Raw genomic sequence first — 24,214 nt, 5'->3', positions numbered from 1 at the left:
TCTCTCCCTATTCTATGTCAGCCAACTTTGCATAGTTTAAAGTCTTAGTTTGCGCTTCCTTGAGTCCTTTAAGAATACATCCTGCAAAGTGGCTTTGCTATGGGAACCATTTGGCTCCCAGTAGGAAAGAGGGCTATTTCGTGTTCCCTCTTTTCCCTTGTCTCATGTTCAAGCTATTCATCTCCAAAAGTAGTTGCCTCCCCCAAAACTCAAGCTCTCAAGTCAGGAGTTAGCGTCTGTCCCAAGACATGCATTACATCTCTCCAAGCAAGGTCATAAAGTAAAGTTAGTCCCGTAAAGGATTCTGTGCACCTTTTGGATCCTCTAGATAGTGTAACTGCAGTTACTGTTTGAATTTCTACTGAGACTGAGGCAGCCCCTCCTGGAAGGGTGCCCTAACTCTCAGCCTGTTCAGTTGGGAGCCCCAGATAAAGGGATAAAGGGATAAAGTAAGAGAACAGGAGGTAGCTGAAGCTTTCATACCCAAATCTGCACCCTTAGGACGTAAGTCTGGCATGTCTTACAGAGAGATAAAGAACAACACATAAGGCATTTCTACCTATTTCCCTTATTTTCTATGGAACCAGTCTAGTTGTAAAACCATATCATAATTGAGAGACCTTTAACAGGCCAGTGTTCCCCATCTTCCAAAAGTTACTGTGGCCATTCAAGAGCACAGAAGATCAGGCATGTCTTTTAAGTTCTGGGGATCAAGCTTGTCCCAGCATTTTTAAAAATACATTTTAAAGAAGTGGTTCTGGAACTGCTAGCTCCCATCTGTAAGAGAGAAAAAAGCGGCATCCACAGCCTTGGCTTTTTTCTGCCAGAAGCATCCTTCCCTGCTCTAGATGGGGTTGTAGCAGACTCTCCACCAAAGCTTTCTTTCCGTAGTCAGACTTAGTCTGTCCCTTAGCGACGCAGGCGTCTTACTCGTCCCTCCCAGTTCTACCACCGAGGCGGGGTAGAGATGCACCAGGGGTAGACCTGATGGCATCCCAGATTGATTTAGTTCCATACCACCGAGACCTCTGTTTGATTTGCCAGAGTAATTTCCGGGAATGTTTCCCAAGCTCGGACTCCCAGGGAGAGCATCCGTCTTGCATGTGTCCGCGCACATTCCTGAGTGTCGTCCTGACCTCATTAGAAAGGGTGAGTCATAAAGAGACAAATAACAACCAAGATGTCTCTCCTGAGTGTCACCAAACCAGTATATGTGATAGCTAAAGAGGTGGTGGAGGGTTGGCCCCCAAGGAAAAAGGGATTTTTGTTCTCGAGCTATTAGGGTTGATCCTTCCAGCTCATTTCTACAGATTCCACAAAAGGAATATCTAAGGAGTTGAGATAAAAGCCATCAGACAGCCTCCTCTGGTCCACTGAGACCTTGTGCTACCAAAGGAAGAAGCGCATTGCATTTCCCATCTGACCAGATTCCACAATTCCCGCCCTGTGTCCTCAAAAACCTCATGGTCACCAGCAATGCTTCTGTCCATACAGACAGGAGGCACAGCCGTGACAGACGCACTTTCAGGTTGCTGGCCCCTGAGACAGGCAGCCAAGAGAGTAACTTCTAGCCTGAGAGATGTTCCTAGCATTCCACCTCGCTCCATGTGTGCTTCTAGTACCTTTCAGTTCCTAGCAAGGCTAGGCGCTTCCGTACTTGGGGTCTAAGTAAAAGTACATAGTAACAGCATGGATCACTACTCCCTTGAAAGTCTATGATCCAGAAGATTAGGTTAGTAGTCCTAATTTCTCATGCAATTATGAAATGGTCAAAGAGACCAGGAAAAGCTGACCAAGAAAGCAAAGTTAGGTCCACACACTTTGCCCATTTCTGGTCCCTCCCCTTGCAGGGACCTTGGGGGTCTCTTGGCATTGGCAGAGACAAGGCTCCCCTTTTTGGGGCTGCCTTCAGTCATTATTCTTGCCACCTCTTCTTAATATCTTCTGCTTCTGTTAGGTCCATACCATTTCTGTCCCTTATCAAACCCATCTTTGCATGAAATGCTCCCTTGGTATCTCTAATTTTCTTAAAGAGACCTCTAGCCTTTCTCATTCTGTTGTTTTCCTCTATTTCTTTGCATTGATCGCTGAGGAAGGCTTTCTTATCTCTCCTTGCTATTCTTTGGAACTCTGCATTCAAATGAGAATATCTTTCCTTTTCTCCTTTGCTTTTTGCTTCTCTTCTTTTCACAGCTATTTGTAAGGCCTCCTCAGACAACCATTTTGCCTTTTTGCATTTCTTTTCCATGGGGATGGTCTTGATCCCTGTCTCCTGTACAATGTCATGAACCTCCGTCCGTAGTTCATCAGGCCCTCTGTCTATCAGATTTAGTCCCTTAAATCTATTTCTCACTTCCACTGTATAGTCATAAGGGATTTGATTTAGGTCATACCTGAATGGTCTAGTGGTTTTCCCTACTTTCTTCAATTTAAGTCTGAATTTGGCAATAAGGAGTTCATGATCTGAGCCACAGTCAGCTCCTGGTCTTCTTTTTGCTGACTGTATAGAGCTCCTCTATCTTTGGCTGCAAAGAATATAATCAATCTGATTTCGGTGTTGACCATCTGGTGATGTCCATGTGTAGAGTCTTCTCTTGTGTTGTTGGAAGAGGGTGTTTGCTTTGACCAGTGTGTTTTCTTGGCAAAACTCTATTAGCCTTTGCCCTGCTTCATTCTGTGCTCCAAGGCCAAATTTGCCTGTTACTCCAGGTGTTTCTTGACTTCCTACTTTTGCATTCCAGTCCCCTAGAATGAAAAGGACATCTTTTTTGGGTGTTAGTTCTAAAAGGTCTTGTAGGTCTTCATAGAACCATTCAACTTCAGCTTCTTCAGCATTACTTCTTGGGGCATAGACTTGGATTACCGTGATGTTGAATGGTTTGCCTTGGAAATGAACAGTGACCATTCTGTCATTTTTGAGATTGCATCCAAGTACTGCATTTCGGACTCTTTTGTTGACCATGATGGCTACTCCATTTCTTCTAAGGGATTCCTGCCCACAGCAGTAGATATAATGGTCATCTGAGTTAAATTCACCCATTCCAGTCCATTTTAGTTCACTGATTCCTACAATGTCGGCATTCACTCTTGCCATCTCCTGTTTGACCACTTCCAATTTGCCTTGATTCGTGGACCTAACATTCCAGGTTCCTATGCAGTATGGCTCTTTACAGCATCAGACCTTGCTTCTATCACCAGTCACATCCACAACAGGGTATTGTTTTTGCGTTGGCTCCATCCCTTCATTCTTTCTGGAGTTATTTCTCCACTGATCTCCAGTAGCATATTGGGCACCTACAGACCTGGGGAGTTCCTCTTTCAGTATCCTATCTTTTTGCCTTTTCATACTGTTCATGGGGTTCTCAAGGCAAGAACAGTGAAGTGGTTTGCCATTCCCTTCTCCAGTGGACCACATTCTGTCAGACAAGAATACATAGAAGAACTGTACAAAAAAGATATTCATGACTCAGATAATCACAATGGTGTGATCACTCACCTAGAGCCAGACATCCTGGAATGTGATGTCAAGTGGGCCTTAGAAAGCATCACTATGAACAAAGCTAGTGGAGGTGATGGAATTCCAGTTGAGCTATTTCAAATCCTGAAAGATGATGTTGTGAAAGTGCTGCACTCAATATGCCAGCAAATTTGGAAAACTCAGCAGTGGCCACAGGACTGGAAAAGGTCAGTTTTCATTCCAATCCCAAAGAAAGGCAATGCCAAAGAATGCTGAAACTACCACACAATTGCACTCATCTCACAAAATTGTAAAGTAATGCTCAAAATTCTCCAAGCCAGGCTTCAACAGTATGTGAACCGTGAACTTCCAGATGTTCAAGCTGGTTTTAGAAAAGGCAGAGGAACCAGAGATCAAATTGCCAACATTCGCTAGATTATCAAAAAAGCAAGAGAGTTCCAGAAAAATATATATTTCTGCTTTATTGACTATGCCAAAGCCTTTGACTGTGTGGATCACAATAAACTGTGGGAAATTCTGAAAGAGATGGAAATACCAGACCACCTGACTTGCCTCTTGAGAAACCTATATGCAGGTCAGGAAGCAACAGTTAGAATTGGACATGGAACAACAGACTGGTTCCAAATAGAAAAAGGAGTAGGTCAAGGCTGTATATTGTATGCTTTTAAAATAGCATATTACAACCTAGATAGCATATTAAAAAGCAGAGACATTGCTTTGCCAACAAAGGTCCGTCTGGTCAAGGCTATGGTTTTTCCAGTGGTCATGTATGGATGTGAGAGTTGGACTGTGAAGAAAGCTGAGCACCGAAAAATTGATGCTTTTGAACCATGGTGTTGGAGAAGACTTTGAGAGTCCCTTGGACTGCAAGGAGATCCAACCAGTCCATCCTAAAGGAGAAGAGTCCTGGGTGTTCATTGGAAGGACTGATGCTGAAGCTGAAGCTCCAATTCTTTGGCCACCTCATGCAAAGAGTTGACTCATTGGAAAAGACCCTGATGCTGGGAGGGATTGGGGGCAGGAGAAGGGGACAACAAAGGATGAGATGGCTGGATGGCATCACCGACTCGATGGGCATGAGTTTGAGTAAACTCCGGGAGTTGGTGATGGACAGGGAGGCCTGGCGTGCTGCGGTTCATGGGGTCGCAAAGAGTCGGATACAACTGAGCAACTGAACTGAACTGAACTGAACTGAACTGAACTGAACTCAGTCATTATGAGGCACCACAAAACCACAGAGCTGGGCTCTGCTTGCCTCGCACAGGGCATGTCATTCATTTGCACAAGTGCACCTCAGAGCTAGTAAAGTAAAGCAGAAAACTTGTGTACGGAGAAAGCAGAGAGCCTAGAGCTCTGAATGTTCTTGCCTTGTCCTGAAGATCCCAGACGAGCCCCCAAGACGATAGCTTATGGTGAACAGTGTCCGATTCTTGATTTCCAAAGAAGATTTAGCTTTGGGACCAGGGACCAGGCTTGATCCCACAAGAGCTTTTGTGCAGCAGACTTTTATTAAAGTCTGAAGAGACAGAGACAGCTTCTGACACAGACATCAGAAGGGGGACAGAGGTGTCCCCATCACTAGTGTTAGCAAGGGAGTTATATACTTCTTTAATTAATTATTACAGTAAATCAAAAGAATATCTCAAGGCTGTAAAAATTTTACCAGAGCCACTCCCACAATTTACATTTTAGGATAACAGGATGAGAACTTAACAATAGAAAGATCCTATCAGACCCATTCCCATAATATACATTCTAAGGATATCAGGATTAGTCAGGTTTTCAGGGAGGAGAAACTGTCCTCAGGGAGGATAGATTGTTGTTATATAATCCTTAGTACAGAGGTTAAACTGAGTTGTTTGTTGTGTAGTCATCAGTTCCAGGCTTAAAGAAAAAAACTTTTATGTGACTAAGGAATGTACAGGGGGAAAAGGTGTTTGTCCTTTCCTCCTCCTTGAGAATTCCAGACCTTTAGCTCCGATTTGAGAGCCCCAGGCCCCTTTTGCCGCCTCAGGGACCCCAGCCTTCTTATCAACCTACCTAGGAATTGACTCTATCACTTCACGCTTAGGAGACTCATTTTCACGCCAACATGAAATATTCACTTTCCTCAGCACTGATGCTTATACATGATAGGCTAGCCAAACTCAAACATGGAGCTAGAAGTTTTAATGCATACAGCATGTCCACTTATTATTGTTATTCCGTCCCCATAAGCCATGTAAAAATAATTAAATGTCTGAAAAATTGCTAAATAAAGCTAAAGAGAACCATTGATTTATTAAATGGCTATCAGCAAACACACAGAAGACTGATTTGGTCAGAAAGATTGGTAGACTGTGTTTCGGGAACAGAATAAATAAAGTTTTAATTTTAATAATTCATTATAATGTAGTTCTATTGTACTAGAAAAGAAATATATTTGCCATTAAATTGAGCAATTACCTAGATAGAACTAGCATTTTATAAATGTAGGAGCTGGTATTATTGCTACAGCTATAGATAAACATAGAAGAGTAAGATTAAGTTTATTATTTATGTATGAAAGAGTCATTTGAATCTAGGCCTACAAAGAAGGAAGAATGTCTTTAATGAATTAGAAACAAAGTACAAAGAAGCAAAAGAGGAATTTATACAAGGAGGAAAAAAGACCTGTTAGACAAGCAATAAAACAACCAATTATTACTGTGAAGAAAATGGATGTGAGATAATATGAGAAGGAAAAAAAGCATTGAAAATAATGTAGGGAAAAAAATCCCCAAATGAATGGTGGAATAATCTTAAAGCACAATTGACATTTTTAAAGCCTCTTCACTTTTAAAAATCTGCTTAAGTTTACCTATTTGTAATGCACACATAATCAACAATGTAATTGAAAGGAAAATATGAGTGAGAAGAAAGTTGATCCTTTATTTTAATTAAATAGTGAGCAGGTGGAGTCTATAAACAACTAAATATTGTGGTATAGTTGCTATGTAAACAGCAGCAACCTCTTATCTTGCATATTTAATTTATTTAAATCTCAAAATGAAATGTTATTTTAGGAGCATGTTGTTCAGTTACCCAGTCATGTCTGACTCTTTGCAACCCCATGGACCACAGGACGCCAGGCCTCCCTGTCCCTCACCATCTCCTGAATTTTGCCCAAGTTCATGTTCGTTACATCAGTGTTGCCATCCTGCCATCTCATCCTCTGATGCCCTCTTCTTCTGCCTTCAATCTTTCCCAGCATCGGGAGCTTTCCTAGTGAGTCAACTGTTCACATCAGGTGACCAAAATACTGGAACTTGAGCTTCAGCATCTATCCTTCCAATGAGTATTCAGGGTTGGTTTCCCTTGAGATTGACTGGTTGATCTCCTTGCTGTCAAGGACCTCTCAGGAGTCTTCTCCAGCATCACAGTTCGAAGGCATCAATTCTTTGACGCTCTGCCTTCTTTACAGTCCACCTCTCACAGCCATACTGGGAAGACCATAGCCTTGACTATACAGACCTTTTAGGCAGAGTGATGTCTCTGCTTTTCAACACACTGTCTAGCTTGGTCATAGGAACATAATTTATGAAAAAACAAACTGCTACTTTTCTAATGGGCTTCCCTTATGACTCAGATGGTAAAGAATCTGCCTACAGTCAAGAGACCCAGATCCATCCCTGGGACAGGAAGATCCCCTGGAGAAGGGAATGGCAACTCACAGTATTCTTGCCTGGAGAATTCCATGAACAGAGGAGCCTGATTTTCTACAGTCTAAGGGATCACAGAGTCAGACACAACTGAGTGACTAACACTTTCATACTTCCAATTTTCTATTAGTGTTGGGTGGGAAAATTACTATTATTGTATTATTGGTATAAAATTATTGTTTCCCGTATACACAGTCTCAAAGATAACATCTCATTTCATACTTCTCATTGGTGGGCACAAGGAAAAAGAGAAGGGAAATATATCACTCTTTCAAAAATAGAATATGAAGGTCCAGTAATTTCTTTCTAATCTCAATTGCTTTGATGCTATAAAAAGTCCTCAGACTCTAAAATGACAGAGAATTAAATCTTGAAAAACATTTCCAGATCATAGGTAAACTTAAAACCTGTATTATCAACCAGATCTGATTTTAGAAGTAGATGAAGAATAGATTTTATATGCTGCTGGAGCCTTGGGATGACAGTAGTCATGGTTTCAGGGCATTGGGAGATGAGACCCTCCACCCTTTTCCACTGGGAAGTTCTTAGATGACGTACACTTGAATCTGGGATATCCAAACAGCAAGCAACAGCGACAAAACGAAAGGCTAATGTAGAATGGATTCTATTGTTCTTGTTTGTTAAGATCATGAAGAGTCATCACATAATAACCACAGTCTCCTTCAACCCTGAAATGTTGCCCTCCTTCCTTTCTTAATTTCCTTCCTCCCTCTCTCTTTTTCTCAGAGTGAATGGAACGTGTTCTGTGATATACACTTCAGTGTAGAAAACGTAGGCAGTCCAACCTTCCCTAGGTATCTTGCATAAAAAGAATCACTCTTTCATGTCCCGTGGTAGCTGAAGATTTCTTTTTTTCTTCTGTACCCTCTTCTTTACATTACAATGTCTGTTACCATCTAAAGCTCTCTCCCTCTCTCTCTCACATACACACTCTCTAATCCAGAACCCTCTTTCTCAGTTATTAATAGTCTCAGGCTCAGTGTTTAGTCTGATCTTCTCTAAGAATCAGCATTAGAAATTGAGAATTTATACTGACTTTCAACTCCAGTGCTCAATGTGGTCTTCCTCTTTATTCTCCAAACCCATGTTCTGTCAGCTGATGCAATTATGCATCATTTCTGGAAGCTATGAGTCTAAATATCTGCAGCATGATCTTTCCCAAACAAAAATTATGTAAAATACAGAAGGTGAGAGTGATTTGTAAGTAATTCTGTTTCTCATAAATAAATAATAGTGGGACAGTTAGTAAAGAACAGTGCTGTGTAAGTGTTATGTAGACTTTATAGAAATTAAAGAGAAGGGGGAAATATGGAAAAATTATCCAAGAGAAAAATATACCTAAAATTAAGTAGGTTTAAAGCCTTAGGCCGGAGAAGGCAATGGCAACCCACTCCAGTACTCTTGCCTGGAGAATCCCAGGGACGGAGGAGCCTGGTGGGCTGCAGTCCATGGGGTTGCGAAGAGTCAGACATGACTGAGCGACTTCACTTTCACTTTTCACTTTCATGCATTGGAGAAGGAAAAGGCAACCCACTCCAGCGTTCCTGCCTGGAGAATCCCAGGGACGGGGGAGCCTGGTGGGCTGCCGTCTATGGGGTCACACAGAGCCGGACACGACTGAAGCGACTTAGCAGCAGCAAGGCCTTAGACACCTGTTCCAAATAAATACGTGAACTGCTGTTGTAAAGTGACTTCCCACTGTTAATTCCTTAATGTAAGGAGAGTAAAAATCCATAGCAACTTCAAAAGGAGTTTCTTCTTGCTTTTGGGTCGAGAGTCTAGAGAATAAATTGGATTTTTGTAAATTTACTCTTATGTAGCAGGTCGATAGAGAGAAAAACCCTGTTAGAAAATAAGGATACTAGAAAGAAATTGTCAGGAAGCTCTGATAACATAGCAGCCTGAATTAATTCAGACCCCTCCTAATGTGAGGAGTGCACAGAAGTGTTAGATAAAGCTCTAACTCCCAAAATTTAACACATACTTTATTTTGGAAAGAGGAAACAAAAGGGTAATCTGAAAATAAAAGCAAGAGAAGCATAATAGCACATCCTAAAGCTGGCACCTTAGTGATTCTTTCACTGAATTTGGAACATAAATATAGATCATATGTCTAGAGACTGGATTTTAAAAGCCCGAGCAGGGAGAGAAAACATCAGAAACATCATCCTAAACCTATAAACCAACGAGTCTTTTTTGACTATTTGAAAGTATGCAAAATTGTGAGACTTCCAAACAATTTTCTCATCAATGAGCACTCCCTCTAGACCAGAGCATGCCAAGGAATCTTGTTTCTTTTCATGCCCCAGTTGTGAAAAATGTCTCTCATAAGCTGCTAAAACCACAAGCCTACGGATTGAAGTCCAAATTATACCATATATTTTTACATATGGATTGAAGTTCGCATGGTACAAGACTTTCCAAGCTAAAATTTTAACAGAGAAGAGAGGAATTGGTTCTTGCAACCCTTAGAATATCTAGAAAGGCACAGAAAAGTGGTCTCTTTAGGTACACCGTAAATAATCAACTAGGAAAGAGGGTAGGCAGGCAAAGTATATAACATGATCCTGAAGTTTTTCAAAAACCTGAAAGGATATACAATAAAAGTGTTTTAAATTATTGCAATGTTAAAAAATAGAAAAGAGTGATAAAAAGAAAAACTACAGAAGATTATGGAAATGTATAATAGAAGCAAATAAAATTTCTAAAAATAAAAAGTATATAGTAAGTATAACTAAAAATTGAATGGGAAAGCTAAACAAAGGAGAAAGAGAATGAATTAATTGAAAGAGTTGAATACATTACCCAGAATGCAACAAGCATGGTAAAATATAAAAGAAGGGTAAAAGACAAGGAATATACCTTGTAAAAATGCAATGTAAATCTATTAGGGGTTCAGAAGTTGAAAGAGTGAGAACAGGGAAGTAGTAATAGTCAAAGAGAGACTGAAAATTTTCAAGGGCTGGTGAAAGATAATTTCTCAAAGAAAGCCCTTCATGATAAATGAGTTTCCCCGGTGGCTCAGACAGTAAAGAATCCGCCTGCAATGCCAGAGACCTTTGTTTGATCCCTGGGTTGGGAAGATCCCCTAGAGGAGGGCATGGCAACCCACTCCAGTGTTCTTGCCTGGAGAATCCCATGGACAGAGGAGCCTGGTGGGCTACAGACTACGGGGTCACAAAGAGTCAGACATGACTGAGTGACTCACACTTCATGAGAAGTAAAATTTTATCTATACCTGGAAAGATCGTTGTTAGACTATGGAAGTCAAAGAGAAAGAGAAAACAATATCTTAAAATAATCTAGAGAAAAAAGACTTTGGGTCAGACCCTGAGCGCACAGCTGCAGCATCAGGAGTTTCAAGAGATGCTGAATCTCTGCTTGCTTTCTGCTCTGTGACTTCAGGTTTTGGTGACCCTGGCGTTCTGTCTAAGTCCTACCTCCTTTTCCCAGAAAAGAATGTCTCCAGAATTAAAAGTTAAGCTAAATATAGCCTTCATGAGGACAGAAACACTAGTAACTGTGAGAATTTCACCTTCACTGGATTCTGTGATTTTCATATAGGTAATACTTGGTATTCAGTAGCTGATCATTAAATGTCAGTTGCTCCCTTCCATCTCCAAACACTGATGCTAGGAATCTAGAAAGGCTAGGATACTCCACATTTTCAGAATAGATGAGATATTTATACTGCCACAAGGGACTCCTTGAATAGAGAAGAAAATATCAAAAGAAATATAAAATTTATTTCTCTACTTAGATTGAAATCATCTATGAATATTTATTTAAATGTTGTTTAATAGTAGTTTAATTTAAATGTAGTCTCATACGTTTTTTTTTTTTTTTAATGATTAGAATTAAGTTCAAGGGGTGTGCTGAAATTTCCTAATCAGGATGTGGGAAGAAGATAGACGGTCAGAATTTGAGGATTAGAAGATCTGCCTACAAGTTGGATGCACATTGTCCATATGCTGAGCTGTGTCAGCTGAAGTGTAGCTTTTTAAGAAACTGCACATTCTCTTCTGATCTCTCTCTTGGCTTACTGACAATAGTTAATAATCCCCAAAGCTTAAAGTTTATTTTTTAACCTGGTTTGATATTCAGTCTCCAGTTATCCTTCTTTGATGCAATTGTGGTGCTTGTAATAGGTAACTTCTGAACTGTTTATTAACATGAGGTGTTAAGCATGTTTACATTTTCAATGTTGTCTTTGTTTTTAAACCTTTTTTTAAGCCACATATTTATTGTACTTAATATATAGAAACATTATGAAACACATAGGAATAAAGATAAATAGAATTCTGGCCTGTCCTCAAATCATAAATTATCATTTAAGTTTTCATTATTTGTCATGTTAGTAAAAATAACACTTTCCAACTTTTACTACCTTATTTATTCTTTTCCTTTATTATATTTTTTATTTTCTTATTTTTTTATTATTCTTTCTTTTAATATTAGTAGTGTTATTCCTAATAATCTCTTCTTTTTTAATTAGTTTTTGAATCCTTACGTAGCTAAATTCTTTTAATACCACTGCTACTGGTCAATAAATCATATAGTCAAATACTGTGAATTTTGCAATAGTATGATTAAACATTAAGGTATTTCTAATGAGTATTTGTTTAGAAATGTGGTCACAGCTTCTCTTTGGTCTGTCTTATTTAATATTTGCTTTGTGTAATTGGATGAACCAAAATACATAAAGAATACTTGCAAGGTCATTTTTGAGTTTTTATTTCCTACATAAAGAACTGCAAATATTAGCTGAATACACATTGCAATCAAAGGCCTGATAAAATATAGTGTCAGTTAAGTTTTAAACTTGAACTCACATATACCTTGTATTTTATTCTGTCAGCCATTACTTAGAAGTTATTCCAACAGTAATTTTGACCTCTTATTAATATCTATAATCATTGGAATTTAAATTCTATACCAGTGTAGTGTTAATGGAAAAAGTAGTATAATTCGTAATAGGTTTGACAATTGCATCTGTCAATAAAACTGGTGAGCATTTTTTCTCCATCAGCAATTCAGCAACTTATGTAAGAACTGACTGATTTGTGCAAGAGCAAATATGAAAAAGTCAGTGAGGGTCTAAGTTACACAGAAAAATATTGAATCTGTGTTTGAAAATGGTATTCCTTAAGCCAGCTAACATGATATACTCATTTGAGTAAGTAACTTTTAAAAATCTATTGGAAGCAGAGAAACAAGCTTCTGTTTTATTACCCAGAATCTGATGTATTTAAAAATTCAGGGCATAAATTGTTAGAAATGAAATCAAAGAGTTTGATTAGTCAGCAACACAGAAACTCTTTGGGGGTGATGCTATAATGCAATGTAAATTTAAACTAATTTTATTCAAGACAGCAGTGCTCTCAGACCTGCTACTTGAGATTTCCACCAACAGGAATAAATATCGGACTAATCAGGAAGTGAAATTGCCATGTTGAGTTTGATTCTGGACATTAAATGGAAAGAAAGGCATAAGCCCTCTAAGGATGGTCCCTAAATCAATAGACGTTTCTCCATTGTCTTTACTCAGAATCAAGACTCATTGGTACCCACCAATGCCACCCTCAATAGCTTGTCTAGTCTCTACTCCTTGGCAACAGTCAGCGGCGTCCAGAGGCGCTGGAATGATGGCGCTCAGGCTGTGATTGGTGAAACCTGTTTCACTCAGTTACAATACCTGTTGTTGTTTTCCAGTCTCTAAGTCACGTCTGACTCTTGGCAACCCCGTGAACTGCAGCACACCAGGCTTCCCTGTTCTTCACTATCCCCCAGAATTTGCTCAAACCCATCCATGTCCATTGAGTCAGTGATGCCATCCAACCATCTCATCCTCCTGCTCTCAGTCTTTCCCAGCATCAGGGTCTTTTCCAATGAGTTGGCTCTTTGCATCAGCTAGCAAAAGTGTTGGAGCTTCAGCTTCAGCATTAGTCCTTCCAGTGAATATTCAAGGTTGAATTCCTTTAGGATTGACTGGTTTGAACTCCTTGCAGTTTGAGGGGCTCTCAAGAGTCTTCTCCAGCACCACGGTTCAAAAGCATCAATTCTTCAGTGCTCAGCCTTCTTTATGGTAACTCTCACATCCACACATGACTGCTGGAGAAACCATACCTTTGACTATATGGATCTTTGTAGGCAAAGTCATGCGTCTGCCTTTTCATGCTCTGTCTAGGTTGGTCATAGCTTTTCTTCCAAGGAGTAACCGTCTTTTAATTTCATTGCTGCAGTCACTGTCTGCAGTGATTTTGGAGCCCAGGATAATAAAATCTGCCACTGTTTCCACTTTTCCCCCATTTCTTTACCATGAAGTGATGGGACCGGATGCTGTGATCTTAGTTTTTTGAATGTTGAGTTTTAAGACAGGTTTACTCTATATACTATTTTTTTTTTTAAGATTTATTTATTTAGTTTTGTCTGTGCTGGGTCTTTATTGCTGTGGCCTTTCTCTAGTTGCTGAGAACAGGGGACTCTTCTTCACTGTTGCAGAGCCGGGACTCTAGGCATATGGGCTTCAGGAGTTGTGGCCCACAGGCTTAATTGCCCCCTGCATGTGGGATCTTCCCAGACAAGGGATCTAACTCATGTCCACTGCATTGACAGGTGGATTCTTAACCACTAGATGACCAGAGAAGCCTAAATATACTTTTAAATCCTCTCTTGATTGTCCTTCTTGGTGTTATCGAACTGCAAATTCACAGTCATGAATTCTAAATTCTCTTGAGTAATTTTTGGAGGCTTTCTATTCCATCATTTGGTCTCCTTTCTCAGTTGCCTTCAGTCCTCCAGAGGCTCATCTAGCCCCTGTCCCATCTTAGGATATTATGCAACGCCAGGATCTACAGCCTTTCACCATATTTTTGACCAGAGTCATTCCTTTGCATTGCTTCTGGACTCATTTTTGATTTAGTGTTTCATTTTAGTATCCTGCAGATTTTTGAAATATAGGTTATTTAAAAACACATTTAAAATCAATACACAGTGATTTTCTTATTTTAAAATTGAAAGTGATCTTTTATGACAAAAGCAGTTCATATCCATTATACAAAAATAGGAAATACAGACAAGCAAAAGGAAGAAAATCTAAAATGTGTATAATCTCTCTAACCACGATCACTTTTATAATATTGTTTATCTGTCCATATCGTTTCCTCTACAGATGGTTTTTGTACAAATGGATAACTTTTGCATAACTGTTTTTATAGCTTAATATATCTAATTAGCATCACATACATTTTTGTCAATATTCTCAAAAGTTATATCTTTTAAAATGTATACAAGACTAGACCCACCATTTTTTCTAAGAACTTGTTTTCTTATAGTAAGAAATTTCTCCCTAATTTTTAGCAACAGTCTAACATGCCCAAATATAAATTTTTTCTGGCATATATTTTACATAAACACATTGTGGCTAATTACCAGTCCTTACATATACCTCTGCACATTTTGGACAGCTTTCTTTATTAAAAAGATTTTAAGTTTATAATCATCTAAGTCACATATTATCTTGACAAATTATCCCCTTTGGAAATGTGCAAGACTTGTCTTCTAAAATAAATTATTTCATAACAAAATAAGTTATAAACCATGCTGATGAATTTTCAGCTAGTACTTTCTATAGAAAACAAAAACAAACAAATTATACGTCTCTCCTTAGTGCCAACTTTTTCAATGAATTCAGGGAATTTATCTCTAATAAAGAAGTTATTTGAAGGCCACTTAGAAAAATAATAAGAATATAGAAAGAAACACAAACAATAACTTTAAAATTTGCTTATTTAAATGATAAATCAGGGCCTCTTTGTTTGCGGGAGGAACACGGCGGATCGGCCCACGCAGCTGCAGGACGCTGTGCACTCACTTGCACATCAGTTTTGTAATGTCATTGGGGTGCTGCGGCAGTGTGGCCCTCCTGCCTCCTTTAGTAACATCCAGACAGCCATTAACAAAGATCAGCCGGCTAACCCTACGGAAGAATATGCCCAGCTTTTTGCAGCGCTGATTGCGCGAACAGCAAAAGACATTGATGTTCTGATAGATTCCTTACCCAGTGAAGAATCTACAGCTGCTTTACAGGCTGCTAGCTTATACAAGCTGGAAGAGGAAAACCACGAGGCTGCTACCAGTCTGGAGGATGTTGTCTACCGAGGGGACATGCTTCTGGAAAAGATACAGAGTGCACTGTGCTGATATTGCACAGTCCCAGCTGAAGACAAGAAGCGGTACCCATAGCCAGTCTCTTCCAGACTCATAGCACCAGTGCAGACATACTGTGGGTGAGGAAAGAACTGTTTCAATGCATCAGATTTAGGTGTAAGCCTTACCAGCAGTTCCAGAAACATTGAGCACTATGACACATGTTATCTTTTCAGCTGTTTTAAGTAGTCTTCTGTTTTCACTCTTAATAAATAAGCTTGTAAAATGATGAATGAACCAGCTTTAAAACTGTCACTATGCCACTATTTTTTATTATCTGAGTGAAATTATTGAGGCCAATATTGCATTAATATTCATAATATAATTAATAAACAGCTGTACTATCAAAAAAATAAATAATTAAAAAATAAATAAATAAATAAATAATAAATCAGTCACGTGTAGGTTTACCATCCTGATAAACTTAACTTCAGGTCTCACCTTCACATCTTCTTCCCCTAAGAGCGCCTCCTCTGACAGCGCACACCTAGATGTTTCCATGCTCCATTGTGGCAGTAATGATTTTCTGTATAAGGAATTTTGCCCCTGCACTGCACCACTCCACTGCACTTCTGTTAGAGAAGGCAGTCATTCCATCTCTGAATATCAGAGCTTACTCCAGTGCTTGAAAGAGCCGCCGCTGCTGCTGCCGCTAAATCGCTTCAGTCGTGTCTGACTCTGTGCGACCCCATAGACAGAAGCCCACCAGGCTCCCCCGTCCCTGGATTCTCCAGGCAAGAACACTGGAGTGGGTTGCCATTTCCTTCTCCAATGCATGAAAGCGAAAAGTGAGAGTGAAGTCGCTCAGTCGTGTCCGACTCTTTGCGACCCCATGGACTGTAGCCTACCTGGCTCCTCTGTCCATGGGATTTTTCCAGGCAAGAGTACTGGGGTGGGTTGCCATTTCCTTCTCCTTGAACGAGCTATAAACTTTTATTTGGTAAATCAATCAATTCATTCATATATTAATCAATGACATGGTACGTTAACAAGTCACTATGAATATTTAACAAATAGTAGAAAGAAGAAAACTAACATGTATTAAAAGCCAATTAAGTGCCCAGCCTCTGTTAAATCTTTGTAGATTTTATCGGTTTTTTTCTTGTATTTTTCCTTCTCTAATGATTTAAATTATCTCACATTTTCCATAAATGATTTATTAGCTAACAAAACATGTAGCAACCTACATATACTACTAGATCCTATTTTGTGTGATGTAATAAAAGATTTTAGGTAATTTATATATACATGTATGTATATATACATAGAGAAGAACTTATTTATAAAAATACAGTCTCTAAAAAGCAGGAAACAAAATATCTTGCAACTCTAAGAACCTCATTTATATTTCACATATGCTGTAGACAACGGCTCAGAAACTCAGATGTGGTGCTTATAAATATGTATGAAGTATAATTAGCTTGGAAAATGCTGCTTCGTCAACAGTCTTGATATTGTTGATGTGCTTCAGTGACTTACTAAGCAGTGTTGGAAAAGGAACTCTCCAGATTCCAACAAACTGAAGCAGTTCTCTTCACCCGTACCATGTTAGTCTTTTCCATTCTGTCATCACATGAAAGACTTGTCTTTTAAACCTGCACTGTTGGTATGTTGCTGTATGCCATCAGATCTTTACTGTTTTGGAGTGCTTCTTTGCCCTATGCTTATTAAAGAATTATATTTGTATTTTAAAACCCTTACATACATCCGCATATGCACATGCACACGCCACACACACAAACACCACACACAATTCAGTTCCAAATGATTTCACTGGTGAATCTACCAAACATTTAATAAAGAAGTAATTAATTCTTCAGAGTACTGAAGAAGAGGAAAGAACGTCCGAGTCATTCTATGATGCCAGTATTACTATGATACAAACCAAAGACATTGTGAAAAAAAACAAAATTATAGACCAATATCCCTCATAAACCTAGATGGAAAAATTCTGACAATGTTAAAACATAGAATCCAACCATTTATTAAGATAATCTACAAATTAGAAGAATGTATTTGAAAATTACCTGTCTGATGAAGGATTTGTATCCATATTATATGTAAATACCTTTCAAAACTAAGAACAAATAACCCAGTAAAAACTTGTACAAAAAATTTTAACAGTCACAGCCAAAGAAGATGGTGAAAAGCACATGAAAAGACACTCAGCATAATTAGTTGCAAGGAAAATGCAAATTAAAACCCAAATGTTGTACACACCATTAGAATGTCTGAAATCTTAAAAGACCAACTACATCAAGTAGTGACAAGGATATAGTTACATTTGTAACTCTTACCCATTTCTAGTGAGAATTAAAAATAGTACAAATAATTTGGAAAACATGTTGATTGTTTCTTAAAAGCATAAACATATATCCACCAGATAGTCTAGCCATGCCACTTAGAGGTCTTTCATTCCAAGAGAAATCATCATACGTTCATACAAATATTTGTATACAAATGTTAATAGTGACTCTATTTAGAATAGCCAAAGCTGATATAATCCAAATGTCCATCAAGAAGTGAATGAATAAAGAGATAGGGGCATATCCATGTAGGACTCCCAGGTGGTACAGTGATAAAGAATCCACCTGCCAATGTAGGAAATGCAAGATATGCCAGCTCGAACCCTGGGTCAGGAAGAACCCCTGGAGTGGGAGATGGCAACCCACTCCAGGATTCTTGCCTGGAAAAAATTCCATGGACAGAGGAGCCTGGCAGGCTACAGTCCATGAGGTCACAAAGAGTTGGATATGACTGAGCAATGGAACACACACATGTATCTATATAAATAAAAAAGAGATCACATCTTGATATACACACAACATGGATAAATGTCAAAACAATTATCCTGAATGAAAGAAGCCAAACAAGCAAAAAGAGTACTACATACTGGATGATTCTATTATATAAAAGTCCATAAAATACAAACTAAAAGTTCTGGAAACCAGAGCAGTGCTTATGTGGAGATAAGGAAGGATGAAGAGTGGGAGGGAGGGTATGAAAAGAAATGATGAGTATGTTCTCTGCCTCAATTGTTTGACAGTTTCGTGGGTGTATAAATATCAAAGCTTATCAAATTGCAAATTTAAATACGGTAAGGTTATTTATACCTCACTGAAACTGTTGAAAAGTGTAAGAAAGTAGAAAAAAGTGAATATTTCCCATCACTCTTCCTAGTCTCTCCAAATTTCCGCATCTCAGACTTTAGCCTTTTTCCATGTTGTCTGGCCCTCCTTTTCTCTCTCACGTCATTTCATTAATTTTCTTATACACAGCAAGTCAACTCTCCCTCCTTCCTTTACCTCTTTGCCTCCTTTGCATATCCAAGATCAGCTGTAAAATATTGGTTGTTAGATTCTCACCAGACCTTGTTCCTGTAGAAAGGAATTCATACCTTAAGACTCTGGGGAAAGCTTGCTCCCTTTTTGATTGCTTTGTCTAGTTCCATCTAGTATAATGAATGAGCCATGTTATCCTGATGGCTCAGGGTCATCATTGTCAATGTTGGCATCTACTGAAGCCTGTTTCATCCTTATCCAAATAGATTTGGATTGCTGAGATTTAAAAATTCTCCAAGTTGGTGTTCTTTCCTCATTGTCAGTTTGCCAGCTGTCACTTCGGCTGCTTTCATGTGCTTATTTAGAGAATCTTCATTCTTCTTTCTTTGTAATTTCCTTTCTCTAATCTGTTTTGATTCAGGAAACCTGTAACCAAGGGAGTGAGAATGGCATATAAATTTGGAACAATTCTATATGAAGCTGAGTGGGTAATGGAGGCTTATTTTTTTGAGTAAGGTACATTGGAGTTGTGCCATTGATATTGACACTCTTACCTTTTTTTCAAAATAAATGACACTTACATGACGTTACTGTATCTAATTCCCCACAGACACCATAGAACCAAGAATTTCTGTATTCTCAATTGAAGAGAGTGTCCATTTCCCACAGCATAATTTGTCAGAGTTGTCAGGCAGCTCTTTTTACAAAGGCTAGATGTAAATGTACAGATTCTTTTTGTTTATGTAGATGTTTCCAATATGGCCTTTTGTAGATATCATAGTATTATTTAATCAATCTGTTTTATGAGCAATAGATTATTTAACTGAAAGCTGTTGGAATAACACCTTAAAATAAATTTTACCACAACAGTAGCAATCTGTAATTTCTCCTAGTTTAATGTTCAAATAGTATGATAAAAAATGTTATTAAACCACTGGAAATGTAGTTGAAGAGTATTATGTCTGGGCTAACCTGAGTTCAGATTTATAACTTCAACAGTAAGGATTTAGCATTCGCTAGCTTTTCTTACACTCTGAAATACTCTTCCAATTTAGAATTTACAAGATCTAAATTTGTAAGACCCTATTAGGTTTATCTTTTGGTATGTAATGACTCTTGAAGTGCAAACATTATTAAAATAGATAACTAACATATTACTTTAAGCAATCCTTTCCCATCTCACTCTATTATCTTTGTGACACCTCTCTTAGTTCAAGCCTCAACAAATCCATCTTTGCTAGGAGATGATTGTGGCTCAGAGACTGTCATTTAGAAGGTTTTATTTTGCCCCAATACTTGGAGATGCCTTCAGAAGAGGAACACCATTCTTCCTCATTTCAACACCTCGGGGCAGGAGATGCTTCCTCCACTTATCCCACAGCTGGAATGAGACATGCTTAGGGATCAAGTCAAGGATGCGCTTAGTTCTCAGTCTGCTTGGCCGTTGGACAGCGCTGGACAGTCCTGACCAGTTACAGCCATGCAACACTGCCAGTCACCGCGCTCTGAGCCACTTCTGTGTCTCTCGATTTCTGATATCATGCTCTCCCCGGTTCTCTTTGTCCTTTCTGGAATCTCAACTACCTTGCCAGCCCCACTTTGTGTACCTGCCTTTAAATAAGTGTTGGGATTCCCAAGGGTTCTCTCCTAGACTTTCTTCTCATCTCCTCACTTTAATCACAAATACATGCTGATAATGTATTATTCTGCATACATAGTTCAGAATGCTTTCCTAGGGTAAACGGTGTACCAACTCCCTGCAGGGTAGCTCGACTCCTTCATTCTTTGGTTTTAGAAATGTGACACTTCTTTTTCTGCCCACAGGCAACAGGTCCCCAGGGTTCATTAAAGGAAGGTGCCAAAGGTTCTCTTCAGAAAAGCTTCGGGATTCTTAATGAAGCCAAGAAGTTAGCAAATGATGTAAAAGGTTAGTGTGATCTCTTTTTATTATTATTTTCAGTGTAATTGTAGTTGTAATTGGTAGGGTATTTTATCAGATTACTAGAAAAATGTAATTATTGCACTGTGGTTGTTATGATTATTTTTACCATCTAGATTTAGTGCAAGTAAACTATCTTATCAGTTTTACTGTATTTTGCCTTCACATGTCATTTTGTACTGGGCATTACTTCAGAATTTTTAAACCTAATTTCTGTAACATCATTTCATCTGTGTCTTAAGTAGAGGAACTTTTAATTTTTAAAGTATGGCAACTTTTAAAGAGCATCAAATGCCACCTTTTTTGACTTTATAAATTATAGTCACAAATGAGTGAATAAGGCAGATGTAGTATAAATATCTTTGTGCAGCTTTTGATTTAGTGGAGCACATCTCTCAAAAAGTTTTTGCCATCTAAATACATTTTTGTGTATTTTATCCCTAATTCAAAGATCAAAGTGCATAAAATATCTGACTTGATATGGCATGGGTTTTGCATTAAAAATTCAATACAGCCCACATTCTAGATAAGTTATTATATTTATTATTTCATTCAAATATCTCCTGTCCTCATGTAATTGCCTGCTGTTTCTGTCTTTGGTCTCATTCCTTCCCCTTTTCTGGCTTGCATCCAGATCCCCAACCTTACTGAGGTATTCATGTTCTCTGAAAACTTGCTGCCACTTCAAACCTCCACATTCTGCAGTGTTCATTCTTCTCTTTGGAACTCCTCACCATCCCTTTTTTCCAACCAACTACCTCCTACCAGACCTTCAAGATTTAGTCCAAGTGTTATCATCTCCGGGAGGCCTGGCACCCCATCTGAATTACATGCCTCCTCTGTGCACCCCTTTCTCACAGAGTTGTCAGATCATCACAGCCATGGGCTTAGCATCCATCTTCTTGAGGACAGTAGCAGGATCTTCTTTTTAGCCTTGTATTTTGGTGTATAGTATCACAGTGACTATCTCAATTCAGGAAATAAGCATATTTTTTAAATAAAAGAATAATGTTTGTCTTTACTAACCTTAGAAAGAAAAGATATTTTTATCATTTATATTTGCCAATGCTCTCAATGAATAGTCTTTGATTTCCAATAGAGGCTGGTATGGAATTACACGTTTTGTCTCCATTATAGATAGCACTCTGACAGTAAATGCTTTGGATTGCATATCATAGGTAAAATATGACCCCTTATATGTATAATCCTATGCAGGAAACTGCACTCATCACAGCCTGAACAATAGCTGTAGAGTCAGTCCTGCTCTCCTCACCTGGCGAGTCGGGTCACCTTGTTACTTGGTCATCATGCCTTTCCCCCCACGCGCTCGCCCAGAGCCGAGATCAGGGTGAGCTGAGAGGTCCAGCCACACAAATGCAGGGTTAGATTCTGCTTCTGTTGGAAATGTTTAATATTTTGCTCATATTGATCTTTTTTTAATTAAATGTGATTTAAAAAAAAATACTGCATGAAAATGTTTTATCTTGAACACTGAGTTTTGGGGGGCCCCTTTGAATTTCACACCTGAAGTGAATGCCTGAGTCTCCTCACCCTGATCCCAGCCCTGTCCTTGACTCTATTTCCCCACAAACACTGGTGTTATAAAAATGGAAAAAGAATCTTATTTTCTCCAAGGGAAAAAGAAACCTAAGGACAGGTGTGGTAGCCAGGGTTAGGTGACAGAAAGGTTCATTAGTTTAAATGTCCTTTTTTGTACTTCAGGTAGTACATTATTTAAAGTAATGAAAACCCACAAACTACTCAAGTAATAATTCCTCCAGAAATCCAAGCCAGGGCTCTGACGGAGATGGGAATGTTTTCCTGCTACATTATGACATTCCCCTGATTTGTGGCCAATTACACAAGTTATAAAATGGCTCTTAATCAGGGAAATGCCATATATTACCACCAGGAACTGCTGAAATAGGCCCTACAGAGCAAAATACTTGACAGCAGCTATTAAAATAGAGATTTAGTCATTTCTCTCTCCATGGTGCCTGGTGTTAGAAGGGATAAAAATGGTGAGGCAGTATACCCTCCATATTTCTAATGTGTTACTTGGTTCTAGTCAGTACAATCCAGTTAGTTCATGAGCTTTAGTCATGAATAACTTAGAGCTGCTCCCTGCCATCTTTATGCTGTCCTTGCCTTCAGAGAACCTGAACTTGCCAGGAGCAGTTTGTTTTGCCTTTTAAGTTTTGAGTATACATTTATAAAAGTAAATTTGCCCTTGTGCACATTTGCCATTTGAGACCAGTCTGTATCAAATTGATTGAATGTCCATGGAGATAAAAATTGTTTTGTTGATGGATATGGGGCTTGATACAAATTGATGACCAAAAAACCTAGAAGACAAATTGATGCCACTGGGTGAATTAATACTACTTTGCAGATTGACAAAGGATTTTGTCAAAAAAAAAAAAAAAAAAAGCCAGGTGAGGCTCTCATGGAATATGTACAGGGCAAAGATTGAAGTTGAGGATGGTATATTAGAAGTCTGAAAATACTAAAATTCTATCATTATATACCTTATCTTATATACAGTAACTTTTAAACTTTATTTGCCTCTTAATTTAACCCTACTTTTCAAACTTTGCTCAAAATAAGTGAAATTATTTAATTATGAACAAATAGAGAACTCTCTATAAAATGAATGACATGCACATTGAATAAAAAGATCTATTCTCAAGCCCAAGGATATGGAATCAATGAACTGTATGACTTATGATGTTGTCCAAAACATAGAACAGTGCCAGAATTACCCCAAACATTAATCAAATTAATCCGTATTTTCCTTCTGTACCATGACCCTCCAGACACTGAGTCATTCAGACCAGACAAATGTATCAAAATGGTTTTGCGATCATGAATATAACACACTTGCAATTACTAACCTGTTAAGAGTCTGTGTTATTATTTCAGATTAGATACAAACAGAATAAACAGGAATATTGTAGTAATATTAAACTGAAGTATGATTTAGGAATTAAAATTTTTAGGACACTAATCTTCTCAGTCTGCTGACTTTCTGAATAAAGTAGCTATTCCTCTCTCCCAATAATAAATAAATAAAAGTATTTTTATATTATTAAAACTAGACTCCTCTTGGGAATTCCCTGGTGGTCCAGTGGTGAAGACTCCATGCTTTCATTGCCAAGGGTGGGGGTTCAATCCCTGGTCAGGCAACCAAATCCCACAAGCCGCATAGGACAGCCGAAATTATACATATACATATATATATATATATATATATATATATATATATATAGTGGTTTAGTCACTAAACCACTCTTGCAACCCATGGACTGTAGCCTGCCAGGCTCTTCGGACCATGAGATTCTTCAGGCAAGAATACTAAAGTAGACTGCTATTTCCTTCTCCAAGGGATCTTCCCAACCTAGGGATTGAACTGGGGTCTCCTGCACTGCAGACAGATTCTTTACCAACTGAGCTACCAGAGAAGTCCCAGTGTGTGTGTGTGTGTGTGTGTGTGTGTGTGTGTGTGTGTGTATGTGTGTGTGTATGTATATAATGCATATATAATATATTAATATACACACATACATTAATATATGATTATTATATAATTATTAATATAATGTATAAT

General features: G+C 38.5%; 1 protein-coding gene and 1 pseudogene across 2 annotated transcripts in view; both read left to right on the top strand.

Moving 5' to 3' along the window:
• Positions 1-24,214, top strand: part of LAMA2 (laminin subunit alpha 2) — a 677,031-nt gene that overhangs the window by 547,860 nt on the left and 104,957 nt on the right. For both annotated transcript variants that reach the window (XM_070461486.1, XM_070461485.1), the window contains exon 41: positions 20,493-20,595. In XM_070461486.1, coding sequence (XP_070317587.1) covers positions 20,493-20,595 — 103 coding nt within the window. The remainder of the gene's footprint in view (positions 1-20,492; positions 20,596-24,214) is intronic.
• Positions 14,959-15,620, top strand: LOC110134018 (mediator of RNA polymerase II transcription subunit 21 pseudogene; annotated as a pseudogene).

Source organism: Odocoileus virginianus, chromosome 34, assembly GCF_023699985.2.
Source record: "Odocoileus virginianus isolate 20LAN1187 ecotype Illinois chromosome 34, Ovbor_1.2, whole genome shotgun sequence".
Lineage (NCBI taxonomy): Eukaryota > Metazoa > Chordata > Mammalia > Artiodactyla > Cervidae > Odocoileus > Odocoileus virginianus.
Note: the sequence above shows the minus strand (reverse complement) of the source record. Positions and strands in the feature narration are given on the sequence as shown.